We start from the raw sequence: 10,331 nt of genomic DNA, 5'->3' as shown, positions 1-10,331 counted from the left end.
CTCGAAAGAAAAGATGAGAAACAATTCGTAAGAAACTAAAAGTGTAGGAACTCGTTAGAAGTTCTTTTATGCCTCTCTCAATAAACAAACTAGCCATTTCCATTTCCTTCTGCAGATTGCTTTCTGAAAAGCTTTGAGATATTGATCTTCTCTCAATCATACTCCATGGATTCCTCTTTCTACTATGGTTTTTGCGTTGCTGCAATAAACTTCTTCACTCTTTTCGGTACAATACTTTTCATGTTTTATGGAAAAATAAAATCCCATCAAAAAAACAAAAAAATTGTTGCTTCTTCTCCTTCTTCCTCTACTTTATCTCTTACATCAACCCCATCTTCTTTGTCTCGAACCCGGAAACACCATGTCTTCCCAAGCTTCCACGGAGCAGATGTTCGAAAAACCTTTCTTACTCACATCCTAAAAGAGTTCAAAGGAAAGGGAATTGATCCATTCATTGATAATGATATCGAGAGGAGCAAGTCAATCGGTCCTGAGCTCATAGAAGCTATCAGAGGATCGAAGATAGCGATCGTATTGCTCTCGAGAAACTACGCTTCTTCGTCGTGGTGCCTTAACGAGTTGGTGGAGATCATGAAGTGCAGAGAAGAGTTTGGTCAAACAGTGATGACCATTTTCTATGACGTTGATCCAACAGATGTAAAGAAGCAGACCGGAGATTTTGGTAAGGTCTTCAAAAGAACTTGTAAAGACAAAACAAAAGATGAGATTAAGAGATGGACAAAAGTTTTGGAAGGTGTGGCGACAATAGCTGGAGAGCATTCGCGCAACTGGTTTGTCCTTTTGAATTCCACTTGTTGTGATTCACATTTTACTAACACATTTAAACTATATTTATTTGTATTAATACATATTTTGGATGTGTATGTGATTTTTTTAATGAATAATTAACATAAGTATAAATCGATCACTTCATTTGTTAGGGATAATGAAGCAGCCATGACTGAAAAAATCGCCACTGATGTGTCAAACATGCTGAATACTTCTACACCATCAAGAGATTTTGATGGTTTAATTGGGATGGGAGCTCATATGAAAGAAATGGAATCATTGTTATGCCTAGGCTCTGATGAAGTAAGGATGATTGGGATTTGGGGTCCGTCTGGGATTGGGAAGACCACCATTGCCAGAGTCTTGTATAGCCAATTTTCTGAAAATTTTGAATTGAGTGTCTTCATGGAAAGTATCAAAGAGTCGATGTATACAAGACCAGTTTGTTCTGATGAGTATAGTGCAAAGATGCAGTTACAAAAAAGATTCATGTCCCAGATAATTAACCATAAGGATATGGAGCTTCCTCATTTAGGCATTGTCCAAGATAGGTTGAATGACAAGAAAGTGCTTATTGTTCTCGATAGCATTAACCAGTCAATGCAACTAGATGCTATCGCGAAAGAAACTCGGTGGTTTGGTCATGGAAGTCGGATTATCATCACAACACAAGACCAAAAACTTTTGAAGGCACATGGAATCAACCATATTTACAAGGTGGAGTTTCCATCAGCATATGAAGCTTATCAGATGTTTTGTGTGTCTGCTTTTGGCCAAAACTTCCCTAAAGATGGTTTCGAGGAGCTTGCATGGGAAGTTACAAAACTTTTAGGTCATCTACCATTAGGACTAAGAGTTATGGGATCCCACTTCCGGGGAATGTCTAGGGATGAGTGGGTAAATGAACTACCAAGGTTAAAGACTCGCCTTGATGCTGGTATTCAAAGCATTTTAAAGTTCAGTTACGATGCTTTATGTGATGAAGATAAGGATTTATTCCTTCATATAGCCTGCCTTTTTAACAATGGAGAAATGGTGAAAGTGGAAGATTATCTTGCTTTAAGTTTCTTAGATGTGAGGCAAGGGCTTCAAGTCTTAGCTGAGAAATCTCTCATAGCTATTGAGGTTCTACCTAGTGGCTATACACGTATAGATATGCACAATCTACTAGTACAATTAGGTAGAGAAATTGTCCGTCGTAAGCCTGGGCACCAATCCATTCGTGAGCCTGGGAAGCGTGAATTTTTGGTTGATGCTAGAGATATTTGTGAAGTACTCACTGATAACACGGTTAGTTCTATTATTAGTCTCTTGTGTCCTTGTTTTCTACAAATTAAATTCATTCAATAGTCACTCATTTTCTACTTTTTTCTGATCTATTTACAGGGTAGTAGAAATATAATAGGTATACTTTTCGAGGTAAGAACTCTATCAGGCGAATTAAATATCAGTGGGAGAGCTTTTGAAAAAATGTCTAAACTTAAATTTTTAATGTTCCATGGGCCATATGACAACGAAAAAGATAAATTATACTTACCGCAAGGTTTGAATAATCTACCTCGGAAACTTAGATTAATACATTGGTGTCGTTTCCCGTTGATATGTTTGCCTTCTAATTTTTGCACGGAGTACCTAGTCGAGCTACGTATGTGGAACAGCAAACTTCAAAACTTGTGGCAAGGATATCAGGTACAAAACTGTTGTGTTTCTCTCCAATTTTGTATTATTGGGTTTTTTTTTTCATAAATATTTTGTGTCAAAAAGGAGTGATCTTCCGGTATTACTTCTTAGAAGGTTCTTCTATTATCTCTTGTAGTCTAATTATGTTTGTTTAAAGTGTAGTATCCCATATTAGTATCAGTGGTTGAAAGGGAGGAAGTGTATGAATGAAGAATTTAATTTTGAGTTAAAGAAAGAAAAAAAAAGACACTACGCTATTATTTATTTATTTGAAAATAAATTTAAGGCACATATTTCCTTATGTTGTGTTTATTTGTTTGTGCAGCCGCTTGGAAGTCTGAAGATTATGGATTTGCGTGAGTCGAAACACCTAAAAGAGTTACCTGATCTCTCAAGTGCCACTAATCTTGAAGAATTAACACTGTTTGAATGCTCAAGTTTGGCAGAGCTCCCCGCTTCTATAGGAAACCTTCAGAAATTGCAACAGTTGAGTTTACGAGGATGCTCAAAGCTAGAGGTTCTTCCAACCAATATCAACTTGGAATCTCTCATTAACCTTGATCTCACTGATTGCTTACTGATCAAAAGATTTCCTGAGATCTCCACAAACGTTAAGGATCTCAAGCTCATGAAAACTGCAATAAAAGAAGTGCCTTCGACGATCAAGTCATGGTCTCATCTTCATAAACTGGAAATGTCATACAATGAAGGTCTTAAGGAATTCCCGCATGCTCTTGAAATCATCACAAGGTTGTACTTTAACGATACAGAAATGCAAGAAATTCCTCCGTGGGTTATGAAAATCTCTCGTCTTCAGACACTTACACTTCACGGATGCAAAAAGTTGATAACAATCCCACAACTTTCCGGTTCCTTATTAAATCTTTCGGCAGTCAATTGTGAGTCGCTGGAGACACTTGGTTTCTCCTTTCACAACCATCTTTTGGATAGTCTCCGGTTTGTTAATTGCTTCAAGCTGAATAAAGAAGCAAGAAAACTCATCCAGGCTAGTAGTACCCGTCAATTCTTACCTGGTAAAGAAGTGCCTGCAGACTTCACTTACCGAGCTAATCCTGGAAGTTCAGTGATTGTAAATTTGAATCAAAGGCCTCTTTCAACAACCTGTAGATTTAAAGCTTGCATCTTGTTAGTCACTCAAGATGAGAAGGAGAAGGGTTCCAATGGTAAGACATTTGGTGTAACTCATCGCCTCATGGACAAGAATAAATTTGGGGTCAATGTTCGATGCAGACCTTCATGCTATTACGAATTTCCCCCCATTTTAGCAGAGCATTTGTTCACCTATGAATTTGAAGCAGATGTTACGTCCAGCCAGCTTCTTTTTTCGTTTCATGTCCACGAGAGTGACGAGGTGGTGATAAAAGAATGTGGAGTACTCCTACTCTAACTCCCTTCATGTTAGGGGAGAAAAACAACTGGAGACTTACTTGCGACCCAAAAAGCAACTTCATAGTTTCAGTGAAGAAAGAAACAGAGAAAGGCTTGAGTTGGTTGCCGCAGGCGGACCACGAGCTCTCATTGGAGATTACGACTCTAGGAATTTCAGAAATTGAAAGCAACGCTCTATGCTGGGAAATTCAAGAACTGGTTATTTTCAGTCGTTTTGTTAACGTTGGTAGGAATACTCTTAAGTGTTCTTTATCTAGCAACATTTTTCGAATTTATTCACAAATTGCATTTTGTATAATTTATTTTTGAATACTCTTAATGTCGATCTATATCTTCCAATGAGATAATCAGGTACTTGTTTCTCTACATGTTAATGATCATGTTACTAGATTTTCACCTAATACAAGCTTATCGTAAGAAATAAATAAAAATTTCCAGAGACCACTTGAAAATGTTGATTTCCTCACACAATGAATCAATGAGCATCTTTACCATCAAGTATCCACAAACTAAGTCAAACTTCACATAATCTAACTAAGAAAATTTTAAACTAAAATGTTCCCGGAAGAAAAGAAAAGAAGTGAGAAGCAAAGCACCTACGAGAGTAGTCCATTAAGCATGTAAATTTCCCAGTTTAGACGAACCACGTAGCCAATTCAAAAGAACATCAGCACTTTTCTCCCATGAACAATCTAGCATCATGTCATGAGCAACACTTTCAATACAAACCGGTTCAACCTCATAAAACCGCCCGGTTTCCTTAAGTCCTTCATCGTCCTGCAAAACAATAGCCCAAGATTGAAACTTTCTGGTTCGGTTAGAAAGGAGAAGGAATTCTTAGTTCTTACCACTATGAAATCATCTTTGGCACCTAAAACAAGAACTTTTGTCGAGTTCTCCATTGGTTTAGGCACCGGAAGTGATGCGTTTAGCTTCCTCAGGTCAAACAGCGGCATCCGTGAACTCTTTGTCATAAGATCCTGGTAACTGAATCGAGAAAAGAGAGGGAGAGAGAGAGACAATTCAGTTAGACTACTGAAACTTAATTTTAGATTCAAGGTGACTATTTAGTTAGATTATAGATATACCGCTTCACTAGTTGATCATCCATGGCTTCAGAGAAGAATGTTTCCCGACAAAGAGGAATAGATTTCTGAAAACCTTTAGCAGCTAAACTGAAAGTAACCTGCCCAAGAACATAACCAAAAACAAACATTGTTGAACAAATAGAACATGACACTGGGTTCATCCTTACAAAATCAAAGACAGGAAAAAGAGTTTAAACCTTAAACGCGGCTACAGGTTTAGAGAAGAGATAACGTAGCACTAATCCGCTGAAGAAGAAAGAGAATCCCAAAAGTTTACATATAAGCTAAACGAGAAAGAAGTCCTCTGATATAAGAAAGCGCCAATATGCTTTGACAAGTTAGTTACCTATTACCGGAAGGTGGAACTGAGCAAACCAATACAGCCCCTGAAAGTTCTGGATATGCATTTTCTGCTCCTACAATCGAAAGAACAAACTCAGTAGTTATTGTATATGCATCATTATAACCACTGATCCCAAAAAAACGCAACTCATGTCTATGAATCTACACTTTACCTACTGACTGTTTGTTTACAATATTTGCCAAGTAATATTGAACAATGAGTCCTCCAAACGAATGACCAATAAGCACAGGTGGTGAAGAACCAAGATTCGTTTCTATAAAATCCGCAATATCACTTGCGTGCGTCTACTACACAAACAAGTTAAAACACTTTTAAGAATCTTTCTGATTCAAGTAATTATCCAATATACACAATGCACATTGCAAGGTTCAAGTACCTGAAGTGTTCCAGCAACTGTTCCCAAAGGTTCATCACTTTCACCCTATTACATTCAAAGATAACTACATCACAAATCACACACAAATCACTCTATTCTAATCCAAAGTATGAAACTTTATGTTCGTGATAGTAAAATTAGATATTGTGGAAATCGAATTTGAGTATAAAAATCAAAACTTTCATTGTTTGAGAATTTACCTGACCTAATAAGCTAACAGCATAAGAATCAAACCCAGAAGAAGAGAAGAAAGGTAACCAATGTTCAGCCCAACACCAAGCTGCGTGGTAGCTTCCATGTACAAACACCAATGGTGGATTGTCTCTTTCGGATTTGCTTCTCCTCTGTTCAATTACCTCCATTTTTAGACCAGAGGGGAGCTTGTGAAAAAGACGGTTTTGTCCCATTTTCAGCTCGTATGGAGCTATCGTTTTAGAGGAATTGGTGAGAGCCGCCATGGGATTGATCTTCATTTTGAGCGAGGAAAGGCATGGGAACAAGGGAAGAGAACAAGACGCCATTTGAGTGAAGGTTCGTCGAGCTGTTTGATCAGAAGAGTAGAGGAGAGCACTAAATCGTCACCGCAGTTTTTTTTTACTGTTTTACCCTTTTCTAATATCTGTGCAAATTGCAATTTAAATTACCAACTTTTTTTATTGGTAATTTCTGATTTTTGATTTTATAGTACCTTTTAACAATTAAATAATAATTTTAAAATAATTAAATACTAAATTTTAATTTGTAGACAATTTTTTATAATAATTATTAAAACAAATTGTATGTTGTATTTTTGTGTTTTTTTTTAATATATATATGTTTTGACAAATATTTAGATTTTATGATTTTAGATTGTATTTGGTATCAACTTCTATATTTTTGACTAATATTTAGATTCTACGATTTGCTGTGTTATTCTTATGTACCGCTATATTCTATTATTTATATAGTTTTAGGCTAATTTTTTTTTTTTGTCAACAAAATTTCAGCTCAAACGAGCCAATTGGAAGGGTTTTTATAACAGTTTACAAAACTATATCATAAAATTGTAAACTGTTATAATTTATATTTTATGATATAGTTTTGTGTATGCATAAAACATCAATCTAAAAAATTAGTTTTAAAAAATACATAAATTCTATTAAAAACATCAAGGCCTTTGGTTTCTTTAAATTCAAGCCATTTTTTAATGGGCTTGAAGGCCCAATACGAAAATTACGTCTCCTCTTTCTCTCTCTCTGATCTGAATAGATCGCTCGAGCTTCGGGACCTCCTCTCGTGTTCCTCGACGAAGAAGACGATACTTACTTCCATCATCACAGCTACACACGAATTCGTCTTCAGTTACATCAATTTTTTAAAAAAGATTCTGAGTTCGGAAGTGTAGGCTGTGTTTTTTTTTTTAATTAATTTCTACTGGATTTAAACACCACTTAGTTTCCGGAGTTTTGGACTAAAATGATGTCGCCGAAGCAAATCTCCGACGATCGAGGATCTCCACATTTCAGGTATCTTCATACCCAAAGTTTTCGATTCTAACTTCTCCTGTTATTGTGTGTTTTTGCTTATGTAGAAATGAAATGTGAGAGAGGATAAAAACACGAAGCTTCTTCGTCTTGCTGCCATGGAATTGATTCAAATTGTACTGTAGCTTGGAATTTTTCTTTTGGGTTTTGATATCTCTGAATTGGGAATAAAATTTCCTCGATTTTGTTTTTGGAAGATAAATGCAGCAACGTAATTAGGTTGAATCACTGATTCAAGTCCTCTCATTCCCTAGCTTATGCTTTTTGTAGTTCACTATATTTTGATGCAATTCTAGTTGAAGCAGTGATTTGAGTCCTCTCAAATTGCAATGAAATGTGTACTGTAGCTTGAAATTTATTGCTTAGGGTTTTATTAACCCTCATAATTTGGAATCGCATCACTCCGTTTTCATGAAGTTAATGCAGAAACAATACTTATTAGGTTGATTCACTTGAGATTTTGGATTATTGTGTTTTTGATTCAATACTAGGTTGAAGCAGTGAAGTGAGTCCATAACTTGAGAACATTTGTAGTTTTTTTCGTCTTCCTTTGTTTTGACATTGGCTTAGAATTGAGTAATCTGCTGCCTAATTTATGTATTTGTTGACCTTTTTATCTGCAGACATACACCATTTCAGATAATCCACCTCATTGGGAACTTTTTTCGGATATGGTCAGTTTATTCTATGTACCGCTACTTGAATCAGACAGGAGCGCCAGTGGTTCTCTTCCTCTTCTGCTGTCTGGTGCCTTCGTCCATCATCTTCTTGATACTTCAAAAGCCATGGAAAGGAAGGGCGCTTTCTAATCAACAGGTTTATTTTAGCCGTATCAGATTTCTCGCATGTATATTTAATACATATAAATTGGAGAGTTTGGAGATAAAATGTTTTTCCTTTACTGTTTCAGATTGTACCTTCTCTTATCAATGGACTCATCACGGCTCTGTACTTCATCTTATGGGGAAAAGGTCTCAAGTCTTGTGGACCGCTTAGGTATTGATTAGTTATTGAGCATACATACTACCGTAAAATTTTCCTCTGGTCTTATCTGTCTTAGGAGTTCCCGTAGAATGTGGCTTTTGAAAGATAGGGAAGTGGAAGGTTTACCTATGAGCAATTTGGGTCCTTTGTTTGTTTCTGCAGCCTGTTATTTTTAAGCTACATTTTTCTGTCATTTGATCAGAAAAAATATCTTCATTAAAGATTCGATTATCCTTGCTTATAGTTCTTTGTATTTTATTTGCAGAGCTATCTTGTCAGAGTACTCCGGTGCTGTTCTTGGAGTACTTTCTGGAGTATTATATGGACGGAGAGGTCATGTGTGGAAAAAGGTATTCACCTCATATGTTTCTAATTTAACAGTTGCCACTTATATAAAGTCTCTAGTCAATGTGAGCAGTTAACTAGCACGATTTACATAGGGTTTATCCATAATGTTATGTATACCCTCGGCATGCATCAGTACACTTCTCTCACAGAAAAACTATAGAGTTATGCAATAGTTTTTAGCAGTAGTGATGTTTTTCTGGCTAATCCATGTACTAAGATTGCTTGTATTAAAATTGTTAAATTTAAAAAATCAGATTATGTTTACAAATCGGCAAGGATAAATTATCCGAAGAATTTGTCTCATATTTGCAAATCATGTTAGGTAGGTGGCCTCATTGCAATGCTGGTAGCACTTTTTTTCTTGTCTCAAGGATGGGCAACATCATCTCTCTCCCCTTTTTATATCCTTTTACGCAAGTTCCTTCTCTCTATCTCTATGTATATCTTGCTTCGTTTGAACTTTCTATGGATAGTTTATGTGTTGATTTGTTTAACTTAACAAAAAGCTACCAACAAAAGACAGTACTGAGATCAAAGAGGAAGAAGTACAAACAGAACAAGCACTAGGTATGATGGGAATGATGATACCAGTTTTTGCTGGAATCTTATCAGCGTTAAGGCGGGTTATTGCGCGCCGTGTTTCTTTAAAGGTAGTGATCTCAGATTCCCTTTCATTCCGAGTCTTTTTCTGCTTCCTTTGCGAACTACCAATTTTCTGCTTTTACAGAACCAGCAGAAGAAACGACTGCATGCGATTACCATTACTTCTGCAACCTGTTTCTTGTTTCCTGTGGCCATGTGGGACCTTATTATAGTAAGTAATGCTACTGTTTTGCAATTAGAAGGAACAATGTATTAAAGATGGCATTTTCTCGATTTCCCAATGGTGGTTTGGTTCACTAATATCAAATTTTACTCCAGGGCTCATCTTCTGGGAAAACCTCCGAGTTGCCATTTTCTGCGTGGGCTTTCCTTAGCACCATTGTTTTTGGGATCATTCTAATCTTTTATGTTGACAATATCGCAGAAGAGAGGTTTCCTAAAGCTTTGCCCTTTAATTATCCTTACAATGCATTTATACGCGCAAACATATGCTTTATATGAATAATGTTTTGTTTGTTGCAGACTGCATATGGTGTTTTCTTCCCCGAGGCATTTAATGGTAGCAGGTGTATGCATAATAGTCATGGAGTTAGCTTACGAGATGGATTTTTCTCTTCCCGGTTTCATCGTCTGTTGCTTAGTATTAGGGTTTGGAATATTCGAGGCGACATCTCTTGAACGTAGCAAGAAAGACTCTTCGTTGAAACCAGAAGATCCATCAAACGGAATCCTTGGTAATGATTTTGATACTTCTCCAATTCTTCCCATATAGCTTTACCAATCTCTCACCACACTAACGACGATGTACTGTTGAATTCTTGACGATGTAAATCTATCTGGTTTTAACTTGTTCTCAATCTTCATACCTTCAATTTTTTTTTTTTGGATTTTCCTTGGTGAATAATCTACAATTTTTTTTGTCTACTCTACCATGATATGAGTATGATTACGGTATTGTTATTTTACGGTTATAGAAGAATGGACGCTACATTAGTGAAATGTTAATGAAGCTGATGAAATGTTAATGAAGCTGATCACAAGTCTTTCTGTGGATATAGCTCGAGATTACAGGTCTACAATTTGGTTGGTCTTTTAATAAAGTGGCGTCAATGTCATCCAGTGGATAGATACTAGTATACTACTGTGAAAGCAAAATCCCGACTCTG

General features: G+C 36.4%; 3 protein-coding genes across 5 annotated transcripts; 2 read left to right on the top strand and 1 right to left on the bottom strand.

Annotated features, from left to right (window-relative positions):
* On the top strand, positions 1–4,128 carry LOC104733017 (probable disease resistance protein RPP1). Its single transcript, XM_010452625.2, has 4 exons — positions 1–791; positions 942–2,079; positions 2,176–2,478; positions 2,795–4,128. The coding sequence occupies exons 1-4, from the start codon at positions 166–168 to the stop codon at positions 3,875–3,877; spliced, it is 3,150 nt and encodes a 1,049-aa protein (XP_010450927.1). The 5' UTR covers positions 1–165; the 3' UTR covers positions 3,878–4,128.
* On the bottom strand, positions 4,319–6,315 carry LOC104733014. Of its 2 annotated transcripts, none has more exons than XM_010452623.2 (8): positions 5,908–6,315; positions 5,708–5,752; positions 5,483–5,615; positions 5,314–5,383; positions 5,165–5,213; positions 4,968–5,065; positions 4,728–4,866; positions 4,319–4,656 (listed from the first exon to the last, which is right to left on the bottom strand). In XM_010452623.2, the coding sequence occupies exons 1-8, from the start codon at positions 6,226–6,228 to the stop codon at positions 4,492–4,494; spliced, it is 1,020 nt and encodes a 339-aa protein (XP_010450925.1). In that variant the 5' UTR covers positions 6,229–6,315; the 3' UTR covers positions 4,319–4,491. The 2 variants fall into 2 exon arrangements, with proteins under 2 accessions (XP_010450925.1, XP_010450926.1); XM_010452624.2 differs by having other exon boundaries at positions 5,314–5,377.
* LOC104733013 (zinc transporter 5-like) lies at positions 6,941–10,130 on the top strand. 2 transcript variants are annotated; one of them, XM_010452622.2, is made up of 9 exons: positions 6,941–7,346; positions 7,854–8,046; positions 8,141–8,226; positions 8,480–8,564; positions 8,885–8,963; positions 9,073–9,212; positions 9,290–9,376; positions 9,484–9,596; positions 9,688–10,130. In XM_010452622.2, exons 2-9 carry the CDS (start codon positions 7,918–7,920, stop codon positions 9,935–9,937), a joined length of 969 nt encoding a protein of 322 aa, XP_010450924.1. In that variant the 5' UTR covers positions 6,941–7,346; positions 7,854–7,917; the 3' UTR covers positions 9,938–10,130. The 2 variants fall into 2 exon arrangements, with proteins under 2 accessions (XP_010450924.1, XP_010450923.1); XM_010452621.2 differs by having other exon boundaries at positions 6,943–7,212.

The sequence above is a fragment of the Camelina sativa genome, chromosome 12 (assembly GCF_000633955.1).
Source record: "Camelina sativa cultivar DH55 chromosome 12, Cs, whole genome shotgun sequence".
Taxonomy (NCBI): Eukaryota; Viridiplantae; Streptophyta; class Magnoliopsida; order Brassicales; family Brassicaceae; genus Camelina; species Camelina sativa.
Note: the sequence above shows the minus strand (reverse complement) of the source record. Positions and strands in the feature narration are given on the sequence as shown.

Coding starts and splice junctions, on each gene's coding strand:
- LOC104733017 (XM_010452625.2), top strand. CDS start 166: ATGGATTCCTCTTTCTACTATGGTTTTTGCGTTGCTGCAATAAACTTC. Junction 792..941: donor GGAGAGCATTCGCGCAACTG/GTTTGTCCTTTT, acceptor TTCATTTGTTAG/GGATAATGAAGCAGCCATGA. Junction 2,479..2,794: donor ACTTGTGGCAAGGATATCAG/GTACAAAACTGT, acceptor TTGTTTGTGCAG/CCGCTTGGAAGTCTGAAGAT.
- LOC104733014 (XM_010452623.2), bottom strand. CDS start 6,228: ATGGCGTCTTGTTCTCTTCCCTTGTTCCCATGCCTTTCCTCGCTCAAA. Junction 5,214..5,313: donor GTTCCACCTTCCGGTAATAG/GTAACTAACTTG, acceptor TTTCTTCTTCAG/CGGATTAGTGCTACGTTATC. Junction 5,066..5,164: donor AACCTGTAGCCGCGTTTAAG/GTTTAAACTCTT, acceptor GTTCTTGGGCAG/GTTACTTTCAGTTTAGCTGC.
- LOC104733013 (XM_010452621.2), top strand. CDS start 7,163: ATGATGTCGCCGAAGCAAATCTCCGACGATCGAGGATCTCCACATTTC. Junction 8,047..8,140: donor GGGCGCTTTCTAATCAACAG/GTTTATTTTAGC, acceptor TTACTGTTTCAG/ATTGTACCTTCTCTTATCAA. Junction 8,227..8,479: donor AAGTCTTGTGGACCGCTTAG/GTATTGATTAGT, acceptor TTTTATTTGCAG/AGCTATCTTGTCAGAGTACT.